This window comes from Symphodus melops (assembly GCF_947650265.1).
Source record: "Symphodus melops genome assembly, chromosome: 5".
NCBI lineage: Eukaryota > Metazoa > Chordata > Actinopteri > Labriformes > Labridae > Symphodus > Symphodus melops.
Window position 1 is genome coordinate 1,759,512 of NC_136695.1, and position 27,697 is coordinate 1,787,208.

At 44.9% G+C, this 27,697-nt stretch overlaps 2 protein-coding genes across 4 annotated transcripts in view; one reads left to right on the forward strand and one right to left on the reverse strand.

Annotated features, from left to right (window-relative positions):
• The window catches only part of atp2c1 (ATPase secretory pathway Ca2+ transporting 1), a 271,948-nt gene that overhangs the window by 146,745 nt on the left and 97,506 nt on the right, over nucleotides 1-27,697 (reverse strand). The gene's annotated exons all lie outside the window — the stretch shown is intronic.
• LOC306824796 (single-strand DNA endonuclease ASTE1-like) lies at nucleotides 1,596-10,630 on the forward strand. Its single transcript, XM_079345148.1, has 6 exons — nucleotides 1,596-1,729; nucleotides 4,758-5,635; nucleotides 5,891-6,187; nucleotides 7,796-8,000; nucleotides 9,007-9,151; nucleotides 9,248-10,630. The coding sequence occupies exons 1-6, from the start codon at nucleotides 1,603-1,605 to the stop codon at nucleotides 9,645-9,647; spliced, it is 2,052 nt and encodes a 683-aa protein (XP_079201274.1). The 5' UTR covers nucleotides 1,596-1,602; the 3' UTR covers nucleotides 9,648-10,630.

Here is a 27,697-nt window from a genome sequence, read left to right on the forward strand (position 1 = left end):
TGACGTCAGCTAAGTGACACCTGTGATGATAAATCTACCATCTTTTCCCCCTGATGTCCTCCAGGTGTTACGAGGGAACGTTGGTCCACAGGCTGGTCCACATGTTGAGGACGAAACAAAAACTGAAAAAGTTTATCAAGAGCAAACCCGAGGAAACGAGAGAGTACCACAGTATGATCATTCAAATAAGTCTTCACTCTGAGGAGGCGTCATGCGAGTGAGGAACTGAAGCCTATAAAGGACCTGACCTGCAAAGACGCATGAAGATTTGAAATGTGTTCGGTCCATGAATTAATTTACAAAAATATATATACTCATATTTCTGGCTGTTTGTGTCTGTGCCTTTAAAGTACAAACAGGTTTTATATTTTCAATGCAGAGACTTATCACTGATTGGTCACTGATTATCATGGTCAATTTTTCTCTAATCTGATTTTTTCATATTGTTGAGCATTGGGCTAAACTGGAAGAAAAAATCTGTTTCCACTCCTTGATTTTTTTCCCACCAGATAAACTGTTTCTTGTTTCGCTGTCTTTGATAATAAAACTGGACTTTTACTCGGCTGTAAAACTGTTGAAGTGTTGCAGGACTCTGCCTGGTGAGGAGCTCCTTAACAGTTTTATTTTCAGTGTTTGTTTAAGTTGCAGTTTCATGCTTCTCCTCTGCAGCTCCTTTAAGTTTCACTTTCGTTTCCCCAGTCAGAGCGTGACTCACTGCGGCTTTATGCTCAACACCAGAGGAATGTCATCAAACTGCACGCTGACTTTTAGTCATCACTCGTCTCTTCTTATTTGTCGACTAAAGTGGGTTTTTTTTCCACATACTTCTTTAGACAGGTCAACATTGTACATCAGGCTGCAACTGCAGATTAACAAACTTTTCGGTTTTCCATTTTGATTACATGTAACCAAGTAATTCATTGACAGCACAAAGAAATAATATTTATACTAACTAACCACAAACACCGTCTGTCACTATCTGTGAATCTAGACTCCACCAGGGGGCGTCACCTCGAGCTCTGCACGCCCCCGCCCCCCCCCCCCCCCCCCCCCACACCCCCCCCCCACACACACACACACACAGATCCTCCTGCAGCACCAGCGAACCTGAAACTGCTCTCCCCGTTTCAAGATGCACTTTGGGAACAGATAAGAATGACATGAGTGACTGCGCGCGCGCGTGAAGACTGAAACACGCACGCACGCGCGCAGTCACAACAGTCCATTACACATGTATAATGAGTGTCGTCTTACAAAAGAGATCCAGAACAGTTGCTCTCCTATCAATTAAACAAAACAACATTTTTTGAGGTGCTTCATGGTCTTCTTGATGGGCACTCAGGACCCCCTGAAAAAGACTCCACAGCCCACTTTCTGGTCCCGACCCACCAGTTGAGAACCTCTAATTTAGAGGACATGAGGGGAAGGTTACGACGTTGTAATGGTTGGAATAGTTGGGACATGTTGCGGGCTGATTGCAGCTGCTGATGCTGACAGTCACGTCAGTGTGATGTCAGGAAAGTGAAACTTAAGGAAACAGGGCGCGAGTCGGTATAAAGAGCGCAGCTGACAGCGGAGCGTCAAAAACAAAACAGACCCAGGATGGGGGTTCAAGGCCTGACCACTTTGATAGGGACCGACCCGAAGGTCTACCGGGACGTCGAGTTCAAGAAGAGTCGGCTGGTGATCGACGGCTGCAACTTCCTTTACCTGCTCTACTTCGACTCAGGTGAATAAAATAAAAAGCTGTCATTGCAGTTTATTATTCTATACTTTATGAGTCTACAGGGCAGCTAATATACTTTACCTTTATATTTGACCAATCAGCCAGTCTGCAGACTTCTTATAAATCATTTAAATGTTTCATTTATTTTTCATTTAAAGCTTTATTGTATTTATACTTTATTATATTTATTATATACTTATATCTGTTACATAACGTGTAATGTCTAACAGCGCTTAACTGGATGACGTCAGTGTATTGGGAGTTTATTTGAGTCTAATATTTGTTGTTAAAGAATGAAAAGCTTCATAATTCCTCCATAAAAACTCCCTATAAATGTACATTGACGCTGGACTGGGACTCCGGGACAAAAATGCATCAATTTAGTGCAAAGTTAAGAAGCTAAATATGAAAAAGTCTTTGAAGCGTTTTTGGGCTCGTGCACAAATTGTCAGAGCATGAAATCCAGAGACTGATGCCCATTGATGGAGACCCTCAGACAGGCGCTCAGATGCTCTCCAGTTCCGCCCTCTTGTCCAAATTAGCATAATTTCTCTGCAACATTCAGTGTATTATAAACATGTGACGTCAGTGGAGGGACGCTGGCAGTCAGTTTGAGTGAGGAGTGCTGAGAGAATACTTCTATTTGATCAACTGAGCAAAAGCACACATTATTCATGAATTGTGTTGTTCAGTATTTTAAATATTTATATATCAACAACATCTCAAATGATTGAAGAAATGTCAACAGATAGGGCCTTTAAAATCTCACACTGAAGGTACATGGTTTATGATTAGTTAATAATTCATGGTTTGAAATTAACAGAGCTGTAAACTGTAGAGCAGATAGATGACCAATTAAAATTTTAGTTTCCTGTCCGACCAATGAAAAGTTCCTGACTCTGGCTCCCCTGTAGTTCTCTCTCTCTCTCTCTCTCCCCCCCCCCCCCCTCTCTCTCTCTCTCTCTCTCTGTCTCTCTCTGTCTCTCTCTGTCTCTCTCTCTCTCTCTCTCTTCACAAAAAAGAAAGACATTTGAACACACCCATTAAGTAGCCTGCTTTTACAGCTTAAATCAACATGTTTACAGCCTGCTTCAAAAACCAAATAGGTCTGATTAGATTACGGGGACTTTGTTTCCTATTAACCTGTCTCATGAAATGAATGTGCAAAGTCTTTATTTAAATGTACAAACAAAAGAAAATATGCCACATTGATATGAAAAGAATGAAACTATGGGAGCAGCCTGCTTTTTGCAAAACCCTGCACTTCCTCAAGTGTCCACTAGAGGCTGGCTGCAGAAACACAGAAAGTCACGTACACACCCATAAAGCAGCCTGCTTTTACAGCTATAATCAACATGTTTACAGCCTGGTTCAAAAACCAAATAGGTCTGATTAGCTCATGTTTCGTTCAGCAGACACTGCATGGGTGGTGCGTTCTTTATAAAATGACTCATTTTGATTTCATGAACGCTAGGTGTTATCCATAGTTAGGTACGTAGCTAACCAAAATGACTAGTCTGTGCGGTGTAGCGGTTTGATAAGAGGCTCTCAGCTGTTGTTAGTTTGACTGAAAGTGATGATATTTGGAGACAGCTATATAAACATATAATAAATGTGATTGCATTATTGCACATGTGTACAAGCCCCTAACAACACACAGTAAAAATATCCCTGAACTGTTCAGATATTTCACTCAAACTACCAAAATGATTCACATGGTGGCGCTACAGGAAAAGTCCGAGGCTAACATCAGTCCAATGGAGGATAAATAGTGCATTAACAAACTTTCACAGCAATCAGTTGGACAGTTGTAATAATTTCAGTCTGGTCCACAGTGTTATGCATAGTGACCACAGCATGGATAAAAATAAACATGACTAAGGTCTGATGTTGCTGTAACCTGATATAAATCAGGTCTGTTTGTGAGGACTCAACTTCTCAGGGGATTTTCGGCTGCTATAAAGGAACATTGTGTTTCATTTAAAATGTGTTTATTTTTGCTTTTCGGTGATTTGGAGCTTTTTCCTTAAAAGATAAAAAAAAAAGTCCATTTGTCCATTGTGCAATATGTATCAAAATCCTGCAGTTCCATGAGTGTCCACTAGAGGCTGGCTGTAGAAGCACAGGAAGTCACATACACACCGATTCAAAAAGCCTGTTTTTACAGCAGACATTAACATGCTTAAAGCCTGCTTCAAAAAACCAAATAACCAACACTAAAAATGTATTTAAAGTTCCATATTAATGTCTTTTTTTCATTTAAAGGGTTTCTTTCCCCATTTGCATGAAGGTTTGTATCATTAGAAACTTTGTAGTATTATTGAATAGTCGTGCATCAGGCCCTCATTTTACCCTGAACGGCTCCATATTTGTTTTCTGTAAACATGGAGGTTGCTGTGGTTAGAGAGGGAAAACTGCATCCCAAGTTCCTCTTATTTTCAACCACTAAATCTTCAGACATATCACAGATCAGTGGGCGTGACCTCACTGCCAGAATCAAAACTTAAAGTCGGCCATATTGCTTGGAAGCTATGCTAACAGGCTCTGTGCAGAAAGCTGAGAAGAACCGAGAATGTGAAAAAGTATTTTCAATTTCAAACGATATGGATGTGAAACGATGACAGTCTTCAGCTGAAATCGGATGTTTGTCACAAGACCTGCTTGTCGGCAGATGTGAGGACAAGGAGTCCAGGCTAACTCGAGCTGGGTCAGACTGGTGGTGTCAGTGCTCAAACTTTTTGCCAAAGGACACAGAGTGTCCCATGGACATAGAGTCTGTTTGTTGCCAGGAATTTCTAAGATGCCAATTCCTTCTGAAAGAAATCTTGGAATCAGTTGAGGAAAAGTCTGCATGTGTTGTAGTAAATGTCTGTAGAGCTCCGTAGCTTCAGTGGGAACGACCTGCGGTGCTGTGCATTCTGGGAGTTCTTGTCTCTCATCCACGTGAACCAAATGACTTCTTAAATATGTTTACAGACATGATGTTTGTCCGTTAAAATGTGTGGTTTCATTCATCGTTTTTTCTTTGCAGGTCTGGACCTAATTCGGGGTGGGGAGTATGCTGCGTTTGAGGAGCTTGTTGAGAGGTTTGTCAAGGCCCTCAAAGACTGCGGCATCTCACCGTACGTGGTGCTGGACGGGGGTGCTGATCTTACTACCAAGAAGGATGAAACCGTTAGATTAAGAGCAATGGATCGGATTAGGAAAGCCAATCAAGCGGTGGAGGGAACCATGCAGGCTGTGAATGGGATCAATGAAGGCCATCAAAAGTCTCAGGAAGGCAAGGTCTTGCCACAGATGGCCAGTCTGGTGTTCAGGCAAACCCTGGCCCGGCTGGAGGTCCCGATGGCTCAGTGTTATGCAGAGGCTGACCAGGAGATCGCTGCCCTGGCCAAGGAGTGGAAGTGCCCGATTCTCTCCAACGACAGCGACTTCTTCATCTTTGACCTCCCAGGGGGGCTGCTGCCCATTTCTCATTTCCATTGGGAGGTGATGAAGAGGATTGACTCACAGAGCTACATCCCTTCTAAGATCTACTACTCCTCCAGCTTCTGCATTGTCTTTGGCATAGAGCCCCAGCTCCTGCCAGCCTTTGCTGCCTTGGCTGGAAATGATTACGTGAAGCTGGACAGGATGAATGCTTCTATTAATTGGGCTGAGTTCGCTCCAGCAGTCAATTGGAAATCACCACAGCGCCTGAAGGGGCTGCTCTGCTGGCTGAAGAAGTTCAAGCAACCCGAGGAGGCCTTTGAGGCAGCACTAGGACTGTTGGGAGAGTTGAGTGAGGAGAAAAAGGCAGAGGTGAAGGAGGGCTTGAATCTAGGCATGGAGGAGTACCAGTTTTCTCCAAGCTCCTTGAAGAGGTTCTTCATTCATGGGGTTGCCCCTCCATACCCAGAAGTAGAAGAGGTAATTAAATATGTTTTTATTGAAGAGGTTTTGGTGCATTTTCCTTTTCTTAGACTCAGACTGTCAGTGAGACAAAGTCCTTCCTTTGGACTCTGGGAAGTTAAACCAGTCAAAGGATGAACTCTCATCTTAATATTGATGAACAAAGATAGTATTTAATGTCTGCTAAAACGCTTAACCATCTCAGACCTTTCAGTATAATATAAAGAACATTTGAACACACCTGGTTAAATGTAGTTTTGTCCTGTCCTCCAGGAGATGGCAAGTTGGGTCTTGAAGCCAGTGATGCAGGCACGGCTGACTTCAGACGTCCTCGATGTGCTACTGCTGAATAGCATTGCCCTCAGCTGCCCGGTGGACAGGGCAGACTTTCCCAGTGCTCACCTGACCTCCAGGCCGATACGCCAGGTGATGTACAGGCTGCTGCTGGGCAGAGGAAAGAAGCTACGAGTGTATGAGAATGACAGGGAAGGTCCTGAGCTAAAAAGCTTCCCAGTACAACCTGCAGCCAGTGGGGTCCCTAAGTGGCTGGAACTCAAGTCACTGAACAAGGTGAAGCTTTCATACATTTGTTCCTTGCATGACTGTGTGAGTTGCTCTCACTATTATCAACCATAGAATTCTTTCTTTCTTCACTGACATGACACGAGCAGGTTGCACCTTTGAAAAATTTGCCAAATTTTCTCTGCCAATGCCAAACAGCTTAATCTGCTGTTGACTTTTGTTTAGTGTATTGGATGATGGTAGTCAAGACATACTGGCATTTTAAAAATGTATTCATTTAACAAACAGGAGCCTCAGTAGCGTGTCAGTCTGGCACCTCCTCCTTCCTCTATCTATCTATCTATCTATCTATCTATCTATCTATCTATCTATCTATCTATCTATCTATCTATCTATCTATCTATCTATCTATCTATCTATCTATCTATCTATCTATCTATCTATCTATCAGCATTTGTCGCAAGTCAGCCAATGTGGTTGTGTTGATCACTCTGGAATGAACAGCATGCCCAAGCTGATCCCACAAGTGTTCAATGTGTTTAAGGACAGGACTGCAGGCAAGTCATTCCATACCGTCCACTCCCAAATTCTGGAGGTAGTCTCTGATAAACCCTGGTCTATGGGGCGAGCATTGTTATCTTGGAGGACAGAGTCAGAGTTAGGTCCCGGATTGTGGAAATATGGGATTGCCACTGGTTGCAAAGTCTCGATATCTGTCTGCATCGAGATTGCCTCCAATGATAACAAGTCTTGTTTTACTGAAAAAAACCAAGATTTTTTCGGTGCAGCAATCAGCATAGCTTTCTCTGCATCTTCCCCACACTTACTGCATACTGCAATCCAATTGCCGTAGGCAGAACCTGGACTTATCACTGAACATACCGTGTTGCTGACACAAGTGCAAACAGGTGGAACAGTGAAGGGCAGTCACGGCAGGCCTCCTGGCAGCTCTATGATACCAGAGAATGGCTATGTGCAGTCTATACCAGATTGTCTGAGTAGAGAGCCATCTCTATCAGTCATATAGTTCCACAAACCTTGACCGCAAATCTGGAGAAGACTGCCTTCTGTTCCTAAGTGCTGACAGGATTAGGAATCGGTCTTGTTGGGGTTTCGTCTTCTTGGGATGCTCACTTGGCAGCCTGTCTCTAACATCCCGTTATATGGAACTTGGCCTCAGTTTGGAAATAGTACTAGTAGTTCTTGTGTTTTCATCGGCCAGACATGACCCTCAAACAGGCCAGGAGGTTCTGCCACTGTGTAGTTCCTCGAGCTCACTCCCAATAATGCATCAACTTGGTTGAGTGGAACACCAGCTTGAAATGACCCGATGGCAAGGGCCCTATCCAGGTTAGATCAGACTGACCACTGTAGCAGGACCTGTGCATTGTCATCACCTCAAAACAAGAGTCAATAGCAACAGTGGAATAAGTTGTTTGGCATTGGAAGAGAAGATTTGGCAAGTTTTTCAATCCACATACATAGCTCTGCTGCTTATCCCACACATGCATGTTCCTTTTAAATGTGGCACAATTTAAAAGGAAAATAAACAGCCTTGTTACAACAAATTCCTTTTCAATTTACAGATGTGGTATGAACAACAGCATTGAATTTAACCACACTGTTCCCCATTAACCTTTGACCTCTTGTCCCCAGGTGGAGCCCTCTGTGCGTCTGCAGGTGTTACTGGAGGCTCTGGGGGTACCTGAGGCCTCTCTGGAAAGACTGCAGCCTCACCTACGCCTCCTGGTGGCAGTTACCTGTTTCTGGCTGCAGAGAGCCGAGCCTAAACCGGACGAGACTCTGCTGAAGGCGCTCCTGCTGGGAATAAGTCATGGAGACTCACTGAGACAAAGAGCAGGTAATAAACTAGGAAATTCCTGCAGAAATTGTGAGGGTGGTTGCCGTCTGTGTCTGTGTTTGTGTTTGTGTGTTATATTGCAGTAAGAGTGTTTAACTGTAGTCAGCTAACAGCTACGACAGAACTCTGTTCCACTCAAACGATGATGTCATCACTGTAACTCTGAACACCTGCTGCTCACTGATTGGTTGACATTCAGCTTTGATCTGCCAGAACATTCCATCAATGTATTTGAATGGGCTTACCACTGCTCGCAAAACCTCAAATATCTTAAAAACTAAACATGGTATCACTGATCCGTTTGGACTGTGAGCGACAGAACAAATAGGCACACGTTTTAATATATTTTATTTTTCATCTAACATTCAGACTGGGACCACAGGGGCGATTTTAAAACATGAGTGAAAACTGTGAAATTCTGGACATCAGTTAGAGTGAGAGCCTGATGTGTGTGTATGTAGTGCGTGACTGTCAAACAAATGTCTCCCCTGAGAGACTGGAACATTTTATTGTTTTACTTTTTGCTTTATGAGTGAGAGGACACTCAGAGCTTTATTTTGATGTATTTTGTTTGTATGTGCGAGCAACAATGACTTCAGGATCGCGATTTACAAATATGTTTCCAAAACTGAAGTTTTTGGCAGTTACACTCGAGGATTTGAATTTTTGCCATTCATTTTATGTGGGGCGAATTATTTGTGTTCACACCGTGTGCCGGAAGTTTCCACAAAGTAATAGCGCACTATTCGGGGCCAAGCTGCTGTTTGTGTGGCGCAAACGTTGTGGGAGACTTAGCGTGCCAAAATTTTAGGATATAATAAGCAGAATAATTATATTGGCAATAGTAGTAGTGTGGTTTGCCTTTCAGACAACCACCCTAATGAGTCCCAACATAATGTTAACTCTCAGAATGAATCTGCTGCTTGTTGTCTCATTATTTATGGAGATGTAAGGAGCAATGCAAGAAAGAGCCCTTTTCAATCCTCAGTGTGTGTTTGTGATTCAGCTCTGAAGAGAGAGAAGAAACTCTTCAAACTACCTCTGGACCCTGATGTCCTCCACTCCTTCAACCAATGGCAGGGATGCCTGAGGCAGAGCGTCCACCTGAACCAGCTGCTGGGCTTCCCCTTACCTGAACCACAGATCGCACGGTGAGTTCAAGGACACAGCAAACTTCACTTCCTGACGTCAGCTAAGTGGCACCTGTGATGATAAATCTACCATCTTTTCCCCCTGATGTCCTCCAGGTGTTACGAGGGAACGTTGGTCCACAGGCTGGTCCACATGTTGAGGACGAAACAAAAACTGAAAAAGTTTTTGAAGAACGAACCCGAGGAAACGAGAGAGTACCACAGCATGCTCGCCATCGTTCAAAGTCTTCACTCTGAGGAGGCGTTGACACTGGTGAGAGTGAAACAGCGGGAACAGGACCCTGTAAAGGACCTGACTGCCACCCTGAATCACTTCTTCTACCTGTATGAAGAAGAAGAGGTCAGCAGTGCTGTCCAAGTGCACGAGGAGCTTGTTCTGGATTATAAACTGTCCGTGAGGACTCGGTTCAGATCGAAGGAGAGGAGCAGCCGCTGTAACAATCTGATCATGGCTCGTAAACAGGAGTGCAGGGGCCGGGACATCCTCACTGACTGAGGGTCTCACTGACCTCCTTTAGTCCTGACGCGGTGCTGTTTTTATCATGACAACACCAGGGGCCGAATTCACGAAGCCTCCTAAGTACTGATTTGCTTTGAATGAGAAAATTCTGAATCAGGAGATTTTCTCAGAGTTTCCCCTTAAAGTTCAGACTAGATTGTTTTTAAATATGAACGTTGTTCACAAAGTGTCTCAGCCCTGAAGAGAGACCCTCCTGAGGTGTCAAACTGTGAGCAGGAGCGAGAAAGACTTTTTACAGGATGAAGATTTTCTCAAGCTGAGAGAAAAAAAAAATATATATCAGAAATACCCGCCTACACGTGTACAAGGGCTAAAATCTACCCAAACATACCAATGACTGGAGGTATTTTTCAAACATATTGATATTTGAATGATGTGTTTTGTGTATTAATGGGGGGCAGATTATATATGATTACTCTTCTTTCTGCTCCTTTTCATTCAAGATTCGAGATTTTATTTTTGTATTTAATTGTATTGTTGTTTGTGTGTACGGGCTGGAGCTGACGAGCTGAAATAGAGCACAAATATTATTCATTTAAAAAAAACTTCACAAAGAATCTGTCTTTGATGGGTATATGGAAGAGGAGAAATTACATTAGTGGTCGGCTTTTATTATGTTATATCATTGAGTGATTAATAGGATGGGATACACTAGGATTGTTATACCTTTAAGGAGGCAAACAAACTAAATATTTGTACGTGTTGTAAATAATCGTCAAGATGGTAATAATCTGGAAACTAAGAGAAGAAATGCAATATGGGGTAGAAATGTATACGTTTATACTTCTTCCTACTCCTTTTTTGAATACTACTATTCTGTCTTTTTTATTTATTAAAATTATTTTTATGTTGTTTTAATGTTAGGAAAGAAACAATCAATTGTTTTGTCGATTTATTAAATTACATTTACAAAAACATAATATATATTCATATTTCTGGCTGTTGGTATATATGTCTTTAAAGTACAAACAGGTTTTATATTTTGAATGCAGTTTTTTATACCTTTATGTAATAAAATCAATGTGTCTGTAACAAATCAAATAAATAGAATAAATCAAGTACTTCATCTTTCAGATCAGTTGTCTTTGGTATTTTGTTAAACGTTTTAAATTGAATTTTCCGTGATCTCTCCTGTTCGGAGAAATTTCTCTTTGTTTGAAAGTTTGTTTAAAGGTGATTCCACTAAATCCCCTTAAAAATGTTTCTCTGTCTGTCTACAAACCCCCCAGTGATGAGAAAAGTCCATCCTCTCCGTCTTCTGCCTGCTCCACTTTTCAGAAAATGTGTGGTCAAACAGGCTGTTTGGAGATGTTCCCTTCATGACATCACAAAGGGCAGTAGCCCCTCCCCCAGGTGGGTGACCCTCCCACAGCTAGGTGTTTGTTCTGCCCTCTGAGTCTGCCTTCTCACCGTAAACAATAGGACATGGAGCCAGAAAGCAGCGAGTACACCCGAGCCCTTCCAGAGAGGGGGCGTGGCCAGACACAGCTCATTTACATATTTAAAGCTACAGACACAGAAACAGCCTGTTCTGAGCAGGGCTGAAATAGAGGAGTTTATAGACATGATCAAATACAGGATCAGAGTGGATTTACAACAACACACTTCACACACATGATGAAGAGGAGCGAGGACACTGATTTCACCTGAAGAGGAGGAGATCATGTGACCTTTGAGTTAAAATGTAAAAAATAAACTGGCTGAAGAAAATAACACAAAGATTAGAAATGTTGTCAACATGTAGTTTGTCCAGCAGAGGGCGCTCTGAGTTTATAACCACAGACTGTAGATATGAAGATTTGAAGTCTGAGTGTCGTCGTCCCCGTGTGTCCCTGCAGGGGGCGCTGGAGTCACCTGTGTGTCCCTGCAGGGGGCGCTGGAGTCCCCCGTGTGTCACTGCAGGGGGCGCTGGAGTCCCCCGTGTGTCCCTGTAGGGGGCGCTGGAGTCCCCTGTGTGTCACTGCAGGGGGCGCTGGAGTCCCCCGTGTGTCCCTGCAGGGGGCGCTGGAGTCCCCCGTGTGTCCCTGCAGGGGGCGCTGGAGTCCCCCGTGTGTCCCTGCAGGGGGCGCTGGAGTCCCCCGTGTGTCACTGCAGGGGGCGCTGGAGTCCCCCGTGTGTCCCTGCAGGGGGCGCTGGAGTCCCCTGTGTGTCCCTGCAGGGGGCGCTGGAGTCCCCCGTGTGTCCCTGCAGGGGGCGCTGGAGTCCCCCATGTGTTCCTGCAGGGGGCGCTGGATTCCCCCGTGTGTTCCTGCAGGGGGCGCTGGAGTCCCCGTCCCCCGTGTGTCCCTGCAGGGGGCGCTGGAGTCCCCCGTGTGTCCCTGCAGGGGGCGCTGGAGTCCCCCGTGTGTCACTGCAGGGGGCGCTGGAGTCCCCCGTGTGTCCCTGCAGGGGGCGCTGGAGTCCCCTGTGTGTCCCTGCAGGGGGCGCTGGAGTCCCCCGTGTGTCCCTGCAGGGGGCGCTGGAGTCCCCCATGTGTTCCTGCAGGGGGCGCTGGATTCCCCCGTGTGTTCCTGCAGGGGGCGCTGGAGTCCCCGTCCCCCGTGTGTCCCTGCAGGGGGCGCTGGAGTCCCCCGTGTGTCCCTGCAGGGGGCGCTGGAGTCCCCCGTGTGTCCCTGCAGGGGGCGCTGGAGTCCCCCGTGTGTCCCTGCAGGGGGCGCTGGAGTCCCCCGTGTGTCCCTGCAGGGGGCGCTGGAGTCCCCCGTGTGTCCCTGCAGGGGGCGCTGGAGTCCCCCATGTGTTCCTGCAGGGGGCGCTGGAGTCCCATGGATGGCGGTCTCCGTGCTGGAAATGCTGTCTCAGGCTAACTTTGAGTCAAGCTAACGACAGGCTGAGAGCTGAGGCGGGTTTTAAGCCTCCTGACAAACCGTTACACGGCGCCCACCTGTCAATCAGCTCAGCTACACGCCTTATTGTGAATAACTCTGATCCTTCATCCAATCAAAACTGCTGAGTCATCTTGATTTCTGATATATTAATGTGGAAAATCAACAGTTTGGCTCCTGAAAGTTGTTTTGTTTTCATCACTGACACAAACTGTAAACAAGCACACAAACAAACATGGCGTCTTTGTAACCTAGCAACCTGCAGCTGCATCACAGCTTTCTCTGCTCTCAGTGGAGAACCTTTAGGACCGAGAGGGATCAGAAAAAGCTTCCCAGGGAAAAGACATAAATGAACTTAGATTTGAGAGCTTCATCAGAGTAACGTGCTCCTGATCGCTCTGATCGGACAGTTTTATATTTGAATTGACTTCAAAATTGGTCAGAAAGTTCCTGTACGGTTTATCTGTTCAATAAAAACTGTTTGTCAACAAAAAATATTAATCTGATCAGATCAAACGTGTTAAAAACAATCTTAGGAGAGGAAGAAATGTTGATTAAAGAAAAAGATTTAAAGCTGCAACAACTCACTGTCTGGATGTTTTCATTTCTTCGATGAATAATCAGTTTGAGGAATAAAAAAAGTCTCTAATGAGAATAAATCTGATCTTTCACTCCAGGACCAAATTAAACATTTGGTGAAAACTGTCAAAGAGCAGAAGAACAAAAAGAAGCTTCCAGAAAACATCAACAGACTCATTTTAAATAAACAAACTGCAGTCCAGAGTCAGATGAAAAAAAGATCATTTTTAATAAACTCCTCAACACAACACCTCCTTTAAATTATGTGAAAGGCTTAAATATGATTCTTTATTCTAAAAACTTGAACCTAAAACAGGAATCAACACGACCTCCTTCTGTCGGCTTGTGCAACAAAATAGGGTTAGGGAGGGGGAGGGGCCAAGGAGCTGCTGTGGATCTGTGTTATTGGACTGAACACAGAGTAGAGGGGCAGATCTCCCAGCAGCCTTCATGTCCTCTCAGTTCAGCCTCCCTCACAAGACCAGGAGAAACCTCCTCCGGTCCCAGACCAGAGTCCTCCTCCCTCTAGAGGATCTCACAGGAGAAGTCTTTGCAGTCTTATGAAGTCAGTGCCATGGACTGTGAGATCCTTTAAGCCCCCCTCCTCCAGACGTCAGAGTCCTTCAGGCCGGACGGCACGCCGTGGAGGAGGGATGGCGGGGGAGGATGGGGGGGGGGAGGGGGGGGTCATACCTCGTGGAAGTAGTCGACGGGCGCGCTCTTCTTGAGCCCTCGCCACCTCTCCAACATCTGAACATGTGACACCACGACGGTGTGAACACGTGACACCACGACGGTGTGAACACGTAAAGTAAGTAAGTAAAGTAAAATTTATTTATATAGCACTTTTCGCAGGCAGGGGCCACAAAGTGCTTCACAAACAGGGTTTAAAAACATCACAAGCAATATACAGACAGTACAAAAATCATAGCAGCCCTAAAAGAGACTAATTAAAAGCCTGGACAAATAAAAACGTTTTCAGTTGACTCTTGAAAGTGTCAACTGAATCAATTGAGCGCAAGGATGATGGAAGATCATTCCAGAGGCTCGGAGCAACGACCTGGAAAGACCGGTCACCTCTAGTGTGATAATGAGCTCGAGGGACCTTTATCAGGTTCTGATCCATAGACCTCAGCGCTCGCACAGGAGCGTAAAGCTGGATCAGCTCACTAAGGTAAGAGGGAGCCTGACCATGTAGGGCTCTGAAGGCCAGAACCAGGATTTTAAACCTGAACCTAAAAGACACTGGCAGCCAGTGAAGGTCTTTCAGAACAGGGGATATGTGGGACCTCCTATTTGTGCGGGTCAGAATTCTTGCTGCAGAATTTTGAACTAATTGCAGTCTAGAGAGCTCTTTCTTGTTAAGACAAGAAAACAAACTATTGCAATAGTCTAAACGTGAAGACACAAAGGCATGGATAATGAGCTCCAAATCATTCTGCGAAACCATGTTTCTAAGTTTGGAGATCTTCCTCAGTTGAAAGAAGCAGTTCCTTGACAGCTGTTTACAGTGCTGGACTAAAGACATGTCTTTGTCGAAAATAACTCCCAGGTTTCTAAGACTAGGCTTCACAGACTGGCCTAGGTCCCCCAAGAACTGCTTAATCCCTGGAATTGAGTCATCAGGGGCGAGAATCAATGTTTCTGTTTTCTCTGCATTGAGCTGCAGAGAATTTTCGCTGAGCCATTGTTTGATTTCCATCAGACAAAGACGTAGGGAGCTCAGCTTCTGGATCTCGGACGGCTTAAAAGAGCAGTACAGCTGGATATCGTCAGCAAATAGGTGGAAAGAAACATCATCAAACCTTCGTATGATCTCTCCTAGAGGGATCAAATACAGCAAAAACAAGACAGGACCCAAGACGGAACCTTGAGGCACACCACACAGCAGGTCCGCAGAATCCGACCTTATTTGGTTGGCTGCTACATTGAAGCTTCGTCCAGTTAGATAAGAAGAGAACCATTTTAGAACTGAACCCGACAGTCCAACTTGATCCCTCAGTCTTTTCAGCAGAATCTGATGGTCTACAGTGTCGAAAGCTGCGGACAGGTCCAAGAGAACCAGGACTGTGAACTTTCCAGAGTCAGCAGCCATCATAATGTCGCTGGACACTTTCAGTAAGGCCGTTTCCGTGGAGTGTTGCTTACGGAAACCGGACTGAAGCGGTTCATGGATGCTGCTTTGATCCAGGAAAAGGGTCAACTGATTACAGACCACCTTCTCAAGGATCTTTGACATTAAAGGGAGCTTAGAAATAGGCCTAAAGCTATTAAGATCTGTTTGGTCTAGGCCTGCTTTTTTTAGTAATGGCTCCACTATGGCATGTTTGAATGCAGTAGGAAACACACCAGTGGACAAAGACAGGTTAACCATTTTGGTCACACACGGGCCAATTTCCCCAAACACTTTTTTAAAAAGCCTACAGGGAAGGACGTCAGATGAGCAAGAGGAGGGCTTCATCTTAGACATCACTGCTGAAATATCAGCAACCGTCACAGTCCTAAACAAGGACCACAAGCTGGAGACAGGCTCAGAAACAGCAGGGGTAACACGAAGAGGGGGCGGGATGTTGTCCTTGATCATCTTTATCTTGTTTGTGAAGAATCTCAAAAAGGCATTGCTGTCAGCTTCACAAAACACGGGGGTAACTGGGGCAGCAGGACATACAAGTGAGTTTATCGTTTCAAATAACACTTTGGGGTTTTTCTTATTTAGTGCTACCAGTTGGTGGATATACTCGGATCTGGCATTTTCGACCATCACATTGTATGAAGACACAAGGTCCCTGAGGTAGAGCCTGTGCACCTCAAGGTTAGTGGATTTCCACAGGCGTTCAGTCTTTCGACATAGTCTCTTTAGATTTAGGATGTCTTCATTAGTCCACGGGCGAGCTTTTTCCCTGGTAGAGGAGTTTGTTTTAACAGGAGCCACCTGGTTCAGAATTTCTACACAGTGATTGTTAAAACAGTGAGTGAGATCATCTACATCGAGACAGTTCATGACCAAGACAGGATCAAATAAATGAGAGAAACTATCTGCAGTATTAGCAGTGATAACACGCCTCTGAGACCTGACTGTTGAAGGCTTGGGCTCAGGACAAAAGTGCAGATCAAACAGAACAAGACTATGATCACTCAAATGAACATCATTTACAGACAGGTTTAAAATGTCTAGGCCAAGCGTAAAAACTAAGTCTAAAATATGGCCTTTTTGGTGAGTGGGCTAGGAAACATGCTGCTCAAAATTAAAAGTTTCAGTCAATGTTAGAAGTTCCATTGCAGGGGAAGACGAGCTGTCATCAACATGAAGGTTAAAATCCCCAAGGATTAAAACAGAGTCCAGCTTTATAATAGAGGACAAGAAGTCACTAAAATCCTTTAAGAAGACAGCGGCAGGGCCAGGAGGACGGTAGATCAACACACAGTAAAAAGGGGATGAGGAACCCATCTTAACCATCTGTGATTCAAACGAAGAGAAATCTTGGGACTGGATCAGTTTGCATTTTTGGACCTCCCTGTGAACAATGGCCAGGCCACCACCACGGCGACAGGGGCTTCCCGACAGCAGAGCAGCCAGGTGGACAGAGATCATTTAAATGAATGAACTCTTCATCTCTCTGCCATGTCTCTGAAAGACACATAATATCCAGGTTTTCTCTTGTAAAAAGATCGTTTAGTGAATGAGAATTGTTCGCAATTGAACGAGCATTCAATAGGCCGACATGGATTGACGTCTCGGAGGTAGTGTCCGTGTTGAGGAGCGGGATTTGACGAAGGCACATCCAGCGGTCACGTGAGCTCCAGCTGGTCCATGCTGGAAAAGCCGGCATAAACACGGAAGTAGGCGATGGCGATGAAAACCCCTGACCATGGCTCCAGCACTGCGAAGGGTCCAGGACAGTTGTTGAAGTGCGGGCAGGCGGCAGCGAGGACACGCTGACGCACACATCGAGGAGAGGAATCTGGCGCAGGAACCGAGCGTGGTCCCGGCAGCCGAAGACGACGGAGCCCCCGTGCGCCGCAGCACGTCTTCGCTTTACTTGGATACCGGACCGAGAGCCTCTTTTTCTGGATCTCCTGGATCCAGAAAATCTGTATTGTATCTCTAATCTGTATTGAGTTTGAATGTGTTTTGTAAGTGTGTTCCAGGTGTGTGCAGCACTAAAAGTAAATTATGTTTTCCCAATGATGGTGCTAACTGGTGGAACCCTCAACTTTAGCAAATCACTTGATCTAGTCTGATTGTAGCGAACCCCAGCCAGACAATGGTGAAGCTTACAGATGTTTTAGAGTCTTTATTTATGTTCAGCTTTAGTCCTTATTGTGAGCATAAATCTAGTTTCTCCATGAAACAACGTAAGAGCTAAATAATGAATAGCATACAATTAGCTCTTTCAAACACAGGTAAATAAAACAATGCTAAGGCGCCAAAAAGCTAGCGTGACCACAGAAAAGAACTTAAAATTAGCATGACCATATAAGCAATGCACAATTAAACAATTAAACCATAGAAATACCTTGTTCCCCTTCCAGCTAGGCGCTTAATTTACACAATAAGATAGTGTCCCTCTCTTGTTCTCTGCTCTGCACACCTGTTTCCCTTGTTTACATCAAGTCATGCATTTTTAGATAGAACGTTCACTTCCGCCCAGTGATTACCAGATCAAAAAATAAAAGACCCATTGAAATCAAAAATTGCACAAATAAAATAACACCTCAAAATAACTAGTTACTCAAAGAAGAGTGATTTAAGTCCGTTACACTGATACTGATTATCAGCCCAGATTCATAGAGAAGAGATTTATGCTGGTAGATTAAATACGTATGTAAAACCCCTTCACATTTATGGAAATCTCCTGAATAACTCGAGATTCATCCATCCATCCATTTTCTGCTGCTTATCCGGGGCCGGGTCGCGGGGGCAGCAGTCTAAGCAGAGACACCCAGACTTCCCTCACCCCGGACACCTCCTCCAGCTCTTCTGGTGGGACCCCGAGGCATTCCCAAGCCAGCCGAGAGACATAGTCTCTCCAGCGTGTCCTGGGCCTACCCCGAGGCCTCCTCCCGGAGGGACATGCCTGGAACACCTCCCTAGGGAGGCGTCCAGGGGGCATCCGGACCAGATGCCCGAACCACCTCAACTGACTCCTCTCGATGTGAAGGAGTAACGGCTCTACTCTGAGCTCCTCCCTGGTGACCGAGCTCCTCACCCTATCTCTAAGGGTGCGCCCAGCCACCCTTAGCTCCTTCTTCACCACGACGGACCGATACAGCGACCGCATGACTGCAGACGCCGCACCAATTCGTCTGTCGATCTCACGCTCCATCTTCCCCCCACTCGTGAACAAGACCCCGAGATACTTAAACTCCTCCACCTGGGGCAAGGACTCCCCACCGACCCGAAGAGGGCAAACCACCTTTTTCCGGTCGAGAACCATGGCCTCAGATTTAGAGGTGCTGATCCTCATCCCAGTCGCCTCACACTCGGTAGCAAACCGCCCCAGTGCGCACTGAAGGTCTGGGTTCGATGGAGCCAACAAGACCACATCATCCGCAAAAAGCAGAGACAAGATCTTGCGGTCCCCGAACCAGATCCTCCGGCCCCTGGCTGCGCCTAGAAATTCTGTCCATAAAAGTAATGAACAGAACCGGTGACAAAGGGCAGCCCTGTCGGAGGCCAACGCACACCGGGAACAGGTCCGACTTACTGCCGGCAATGCGAACCAGACTCCTGCTTCAGTTGTACAAGGACCGGACCGCCCTTAGCAAAGGGCCCCGAACCCCATACTCCCGGAGCACCCCCCACAGGGCGTCACGAGGGACACGGTCGAATGCCTTCTCCAGATCCACAAAGCACGTGTGAACTGGTTGGGCAAACTCCCATGGACCCTCGAGCACCCGCTGGAGAGTGTAGAGAACTCAAGATTAATCTATGTAATCAAATGGCTGCATTATATTTTCTGTAATGTACATATCTAATTAACAGGAAACATTAAAAGTGTAACTCAAAAACTCTTCCTCATCTCTCTCTCTCTCTCTCTCTCCCCATCACGAGGGGGCAGTAGAGTCCACACTATTACAAGAATCTGTGTCTTTCTATCAATGCTCCGTGCAGTTGAACAGAATCACACTATGGACTAAAGAGTGGAGAAAAACATCCTGGAGAACAGGAAACAGAATGCAGCCGGTTTATTTAAATATATTCTGTTTCAATCTGGTGTGCTTTAAACAAAGTAGTATTGAATTTAACCACACTGTTCCCCATTAACCTTTGACCTCTTGTCCCCAGGTGGAGCCCTCTGTGCGTCTGCAGGTGTTACTGGAGGCTCTGGGGGTACCTGAGGCCTCTCTGGAAGGACTGCAGCCTCACCTGCGCCTCCTGGTGGCAGTTACCTGTTTCTGGCTGCAGAGAGCCGAGCCTAAAAGGCGCTCCTGCTGGGAATAAGTCATGGAGACTCATTGAGACAAAGAACAGGTAATAAATGAGTCCCAACATAATGTTTACTCTCAGGATGAATCAGCTGCTTATTGTCTCATTATTTATGGAGATGTAAGGAGCAATGCAAGAAAGAGCACTTTTCAATCCTCAGTGTGTGTTTGTGATTCAGCTCTGAAGAGAGAGAAGAAACTCTTCAAACTACCTCTGGACCCTGATGTCCTCCACTCCTTCAACCAATGGCAGGGATGCCTGAGGCAGAGCGTCCACCTGAACCAGCTGCTGGGCTTCCCCTTACCTGAACCACAGATCGCACGGTGAGTTCAAGGACACAGCAAACTTCACTTCCTGACGTCAGCTAAGTGACACCTGTGATGATAAATCTACCGTCTTTTTCCCCCTGATGTCCTCCAGGTGCTACGAGGGAACGTTGGTCCACAGGCTGGTCCACATGTTGAGGACGAAACAAAATATGGAAACGTTTTTGGAGAGCAAACCCGAGGAAACGAGAGAGTACCACAGCATGCTCGCCATCGTTCAAATAAGGCTTCACTCTGAGGAGGAACTGAAGCCTATAAGGGACCTGACCTGCAAAGACGCATGAAGATTTGAGATATTAAGTTTATTGTGTATTTTTTACTCGATGAAGTAAATACATTTATAAAAAAATAATACATATTTCTGGCTGTTGATAAATATGTCTGTGCCTTTAAGGTACAAACAGGTTTTATAGTTTGAATGCAGAGATTTATTTTGGATATTTTTACATATAATTAAGAAATCATTTTGATATGTATGCAATATATTTTTGCATTATATATATTATTTATTATTATATATTATTTTATTATATTTATATTTTTATTATTTATGTATTTGTATTGTAAATATTGTATTTGATATGTATGCAATAAATCAATAAATAATTGCAATAAATCGAATAAATTAAATAAAAGCTATTTGATCTTTCTTACACAGCATCAAACCATCATGGTCTGCACACCTACAAGCATTATTCTGCCTTTCTTAGACAGATGTGGGATGTCATCTTTGTGTTCCTCTGCTTTTTCTTTTATTTATCCTTTGATTGGCAGGTGATTAGTCCAGGTGTAACCTGCCTCTCACCAGGTCACATCTGGCAAACCCAGGGGCGTCCAAAACGGCCTTCAAAGAGCCTACCTTGTCTGGTCCAAACAAATCCAGACCATCTAGGACCATGTGTTGACATGGACGGGACGGCTGGCTCCTCCTTTACAAGCTGTGTTAGTCAAGGACAAGAGAAAGAAGAAGAACATACTCACTGATTATTCTGTCAGTTTACATGCAATGAGAAGCTACAAGCTAACTAAAGAGCGCTAACATTAGCCTGCTAACATGCTAATTTAGGACACAGGTAACTGCAGCGTTATAATCTGACAGCTCCTTTATTTAAAAGGCAAAGGGAGAGGGGTTGTTGTATGCGGTCAGAACAGTCTCATAATGAATAGATGCACACAGAAATAAACAAATGCACGAATAAGGACTCACAAATGTATTTGGGAGTTGTATATAAATATGATATATGTATATACATTTTTGGAAGCTGCTACATTTATATATGAATTGTCAACGGTGCTTTTAATTTGTAAACCTCCCTGCATTCGTGTGCAACAGATATGTATGCCGTTTTTTTTTACTTTTCAACATAGGTATATGTATGCCTTTTTTAATTTTCATGACATAGGTAGTGATGGGATAAATGAACTGAGGCATTGAGGCTTGTGTCGAATAAAAGTGGCCGTGTCAAATGAAGCTGCGCTACGAGACCTGTATCGCTTCCTGATGAAAAGCTTGCCTGTCAGTGACAAAAAACTTTCAGAAATACGCACAGCTACCGAAAATGACTCGCTGCTCCAAATGCTGAAACAAACTGTATTGTCAGGCTGGCCTGAGGACCGAAACAAATGTCCAGCAACACTTACTGACTTTTGGAACTTCAGAGATCTCACACTACGAAGGCATCTTGTTCAAAAGTGACAAAATCATTGTACCTGCAGCACTCAGACCAAACATGTTGGAAAGGATCCATACTGGACACATGGGAATTGAGAGGAGCAAACAAAGAGCCAGGGACGCCCTCTTCTGGCCAGGAATGGGAAAAGATATCACTGCAACGGTTGAAAAGTGCTCCATCTGCCAGGAAAGGCGTTCCTCAAACACCAAAGAACCTCTCATATCTCACCAAATTGTTATTACACTATATGATATGAGGTACTGTTTGTACATATCATAATCATTTGCTGTTTATTGCATAAGGAGTTATCGTTGAAGACGTCTGCTTTGAGTGGATGTGATTTACACTATACATGTGTGCTGTGTGTTAAAAAAAAAAAGGGAGATGTTGTATTACTGAAACATGTTTGTCCCTCAACACTTACTGTAGTCCAGGCGGAAGTAGCAATGCATGCTGGGTATTGTAGTTCTTATGACTGTATACAATGGAACGTGATGGCACAGTGAACGGCAATAAAGAGCAACGTGAATCTCCACAAAGTTGTAATTATTAATGCAACAGAGAACATTACACAGGTCTGGTTCAAGGAGCTTTGCTGGTTAAAGTATAATTCAATGCCAATAATTAAAAAAGGGACAGCCAAGGTAGATGATGCTGCAGAAAGCCTTCTTGATGCATCACTTTTCAAGTGCTTGTGCTAATCTCAACGCTACAGTGAGCTGCAAGCTGCTAATTATTTACAACTTTAACAGTCACAAAGATTTAACAGTCTCATTCCTTCAGTCTCTGGAAACAGCTTTCCAAGCTCGGGGTACCACCCAAGTTCCTCACCATCCTGCAACAGCTGCATGACGGGATGCAAACCAGAGTCTCCACAGGAGAACTTCAGTCAGAGTTCTTCAACGTAAATGTTGGGGTAAAGCAGGGCTGTGTCTTGGCTCCATCACTCACCTTTTTCATCGTGCCTTAGGACACAAGGATGGTGTTCCTATTGAATACCGCCTTGATGGAAGCCTCTTTAACATCCGGAGGTTGCAGGCCTACACAAAGACCAAATCCTGCTGCATAGCTGAACTGCAATACGCTGATGACTGTGCGATTCTAGCACACAGTCCTGAATCCATGCAGCATGCCCTCAACACAATAGCCAGTCTCTATCAATCCTTTGGTCTTCAGCTTAACATTCAAAAAACCGAAGTCATCTCTCAAATCTACTCTCAAACCTCTCCACCCCCCAGCTTCCATATAAACAGCATTCCACTTCAAAATGTAGACCAGTTCACCTACCTTGGTTCAACTCTGTCCTCTTGCTGCTCTCTGGATATGGAAATACAAACCGTATCAAAACAGATTTGAGAAGTGGCACCAACGGCAGCGCCGTTGACCCCCTCCCCAATCCTGAAGCAAGCGTCATCTTCGGAAACGATGGACAGCTAACCAGATGTTTTTCTGCTAGTGGATTATCCACATTTAAATTCAGCTCGGCGTCTCATTGTTCTCAAACAACTTTCATAAGCTATTCCTCTGTCTGAAGACAACATCATTAAGCCACTGAAGTCTTCAAAGTTTTGTGCAGTACTTTATGCAGCAACATAATACCTCTTGGAAACATAACACATGTAAAAATCATGATTATCGTACAAAAAGCAACAATTATCTTACAAAATAAAAAAGGGGTATTACTTTCTTTGCCCTGCTGTTTTATATTGCTATACTTGTCATTTCCCAGGTCATCTGCTTATATCCAGGCTCCCAGACCTTGGAAGATTAGTTGAAATACAGTGTCGGTTTGTCTGGTTAAGGATGATTTCTATACTAATATTGTTTCCTCTTTTCTAGGTTCTTGCTTGCACCGTACTTCAACTCTGATTGAAGTTGCTTGGATAAAAGTGTTTGCAAAGGCGTCGTAGAGAAACTCTTGGATGTGGTTAAATTCATGCAGGCAGCAGGTCCAAGCTCCTTTTCAGGTCCCTTTTGTGCAGTTGGGATGGCTCTCATTCTTCTCTGGTGACAAGCTTGAATCTTCATCCGCCATTAAGCTATATACAGATGCTGCCTCCTCCATTGGTTTTGGGGGTTTTCAATAGCAAAAGGCCAAATGTTCTAAGTTAATAATGCAGCTCTCCTCGATTGAAAGACTAATCAGAGGTATTTACGTTAATCACCCATTTAAAGGTGAGGTGTGTTGGTGTTTATTTCAATCTGTTATTAGAAACAATGATGCTCACTGCCTTTTACGGGTTAATCAGGGGTGGCAAATTCACTACATGTTAAGTTGCATCGATATTACTGATGTTAATATTAATTCACACTTTCTATCTTCCTGAAATCATGGAAAGACTGATATCTGAAATTAATTCTGTTTTTCGTCCCTCTCTTCTATGAAGGATCGCTTAAAGAAGCCGTTCCAGCCATTCTGAGCCACTCTTTGCCACGGTTAAAGGGAAATCGCTATCCAGATGATTACATTCGTTCAGGAACAGAAACAACTGCTTCGCATAGCAACTGTGTCGCTCAAAGCTACGCTATATCTCCCGCCGGAGTATCACACTATTTAGATGATCAAAGCAATGCATGCGCTTTCATCAGCTAGCTTTAAATAAGTGTTGAAGCATATGATCGACTTATTTGTAGGTAGCTCGTACTCATTGGTTAATTTCTTTCACTTTAACTTGTATTTATCACCTCCTGCTGGCTCTTCCACACAGTCCTGGAAGGCCAGGGTCGTTGGCCTGATATGGTGTTTTGGGGGTTGCGGCTTATCTCCCTGCTTTATGGCGTTCCTTGCATGCGCGGGAAGGGCAGGGATGTGTGCTATTCCTGCCTAATGCCTTCCAACGTAAGCACGTGGAAGGGCAGGGAGATCCCTCAGAGCCATACCGCCAAATATACGTAATTGCGTCAAAGTATTTTCCTTGACAAAGTGGTCCTGACTGAACAAGTGTTTTTGAATAAAAATATAAAAGGTGTAATCTGTATTTTTAATGAAGAACAGAGCTCCATATCTGTGTTGTTGTCCAACTAACACATGATCATACTATCTAAATATCAATTGTTTATTGTTTCTGCACACATAAATAAATCATACTTTTCAGCTCAGGTCTGTAATGTTGATTTGTCCAGCAGATGGCAGTATTCACTGTTTCATTGAGGTCTCGAGTAGTGAACCTTTTGGTGAAGCAATGGGCTGGAAAGCCTCAGTGATTCATGGGGCTTCATGCCCATCACTAGCTAGCAATGCTAGTAGTGCAACCCTCTCGAAAAACCTTTAAAAAGTTTCCAAATGCTTCTGGTTTATGAGGCCAATCCCTAAAATCCAGCCCGCTGATAAAGCATCTTGGTGATCAATGACGAATAAAACAAGCCAGTGGCACACCAGTCTGAAGTAGTTCGGTTTACAGTCTATGGGTTTGATGCAGACTTCTCCGGAGAAAGTAGCATTAGTCAGATGCAGCACGCTGATTGGCCAGTTTGAAATTCAAGGCGTTATAATGTCAAGCAATGCACAATTTCAAAACAGAGGAATCATAAATTCCAAGATGCTTTGAAAATCTTGAGTTTGGATGTCATTAGAGGCAGTCATGTTTTTTTGTTTTTTTTTAACACTTCAGGTGTTTTTTTTTCTTATGAGTAGACCCTACTGCTAGCTTTGCAAAACAGACCATATGTTCTTTTCATAATGTTGCCTATTTTTGTAGAAAATAAACAAAGCAAATCATAAGTCTACAGGGCAGCTAATATACTTTACCTTTATATTTGACCAATCAGCCAGTCTGCAGACTTCTTATAAATCATTTAAATGTTTCATTTATTTTTCATTTAAAGCTTTGTTTATCTCTTATATCTGTTACATAACGTGTAATGTCTAACAGCGCTTAACTGGATGACGTCAGTGTAATTCAGTCTTAAATTGGGAGTTTATTTGAGTCTAATATTTGTTGTTAAAGAATGAAAAGCTTCATAATTCCTCCATAAAAACTCCCTGTTACAAATGAACGGTGCTCTCAGTAAGACAGCAAGTTTCCCCCTCAGTGTTTTAATGACAACACAAGCAGCTTTTTCAATACTGTTGCTAATTTATTTAATATGGTGGCTGGAAAGAGCAAAATTGCAGAGCACCTGAAGTCCCAAAAGGCAAAAAAAAAGCACAATATAATTTTGTAATTACTCAACAAATCAAGTGTCGAGCCAGCGCTAAGCTAAAGGCTAGGCTAGCGGCTAAGCGATGGAGGTACAAGCCCTCGGTTCCGGTGATAGTTATGGGGAACGTAAACTGTCTAACCAACAAGACAGACGAGCTGGCTGCTCTCGTGAGGAACAACCGGACATTTAGAGAGTGCAGTTTAATGTGCCTCACAGAAACCTGGCTGACTCAAAACACCCCGGACGCTAACGTGGATCTACCGGGCTTCACTACAGTGAGAGCGGACAGAGACACGAAACGCAGCAGCAAACGGAAAGGAGGAGGACTCGCGCTGTTTATTAACACCAGATGGTGCCACCATGGACATGTTACTGTGAAGGAGGCAACGTGCAGCAAAGACATCGAGCTGCTGGCGGTGGGTCTCCGTCCTTACAACATGCCGAGGGAGTTCTCTCACGCCATTGTTGTTGTTGTTTACATTCCTCCGCGAGCGCACGTCGAGACTACGTGTGACGTCATCCACTCGAACATCTCGAGATTACAAACACTGCACCCTGATGCTTTCATTGCCATCTCAGGGGACTTTAACCATGTTACATTGAACTCCACACTACCGGACTTTCACCAGTTTGTAAATTGTCCCACCAGGAAGAACAGGACAATAGACCTCCTGTATGCAAACGTGAAGGACGCCTACACTGCCACCCCCTTACCACCTCTGGGTAAGTCCGATCACAACCTGGTCTTACCCAAGCCACAGTACAAGACTAGGATCCAGAGACAACCGGTAACAACACGCACCTTCAGAAAGTGGTCTCCTGAGGCAGAGGAGGCTCTCAGAGACTGTTTTCAGACCACTGACTGGAGTGCCCTGCAAGAGACTCATGGTGAGGACATTGAGGGGGTCACACACTGCACAACTGACTACATGAACTTCTGTATGGACGTTGTGGTTCCCATTAAAACTGTGCGCTGCTTCCCGAACAACAAGCCCTGGATCACCAGCGATGTCAAGGAGATCCTTAACAGGAAGAAAAGGGCATTCAAGGAGGGAGACCAGGCAGAGCTGAAGCGTGTGCAGGGGGAACTCAAGGTCAGACTCCGAGAGGAAAAGGAGGAGTACAGAAGGAAGGTAGAACAGAAGCTGCAACAGAACAATATGAAGGAGGTCTGGGAGGGCATGAAAACCATCACAGGCTGCAAGAAGAAAAACAACAACGCAGAAGACGGGGACCCTGAGAGAGCAAACCAGCTCAACTTGTTTTTTAACAGGTTCGACAGCCCCGTCGCTGCAGCCAGTGCCTGTCCCCCCAGCACCCCTCTACACACCCCCTCCCTCCCTCTCACTCCCCCCAAGACCTCCACCAGGACAAACACAATCTCCAGAGACAATCCATCCCCCCTCCCCCCACCATCACCAGAGACCAGGTGAGCAAGGAGCTGAAAAGACTCCGTCCCAGGAAGGCAGCAGTCCCGGACAAGGTGTGTCCCAGGATGCTAAAGGCCTGCTCTGCTGAGCTGGGGGAGCCACTTCAGCACGTCTTCAACATGAGACTGCGGCTCGGGAAGGTTCCTGTGCTCTGGAAGACCTCGTGCCTCAACCCAGTCCCCAAGAAGAAAAACCCCAGTGAGCCAGGCGACTTCAGACCAATCGCTCTGACGTCCCACGTTATGAAGACCTTTGAGCGGCTGCTGCTCCAACACCTCGGACCCCAGGTCCAACACGCACAGGATCCCCTGCAGTTTGCATACCAGGCAAAGGTGGCCGTGGACGATGCCATCCTCTATCTTCTACACAGGGCTTACTCTCATCTGGACAAAGGGAGCAGCGTGATGAGAATCAGGTTCTTTGATTTCTCAAGCGCTTTCGACACCATCCATCCCCTCCTACTGAGAGACAAGCTGACCGAGATGAGGGTGGACTCACACCTGGTGAGGTGGATCACGGACTACCTCACAGAGAGACCACAGTACGTCAGACTGAAGGACTGCACATCTGACACTGTGGTCAGCAGCACCGGAGCACCACAGGGGACCGTGCTCTCCCCTGTC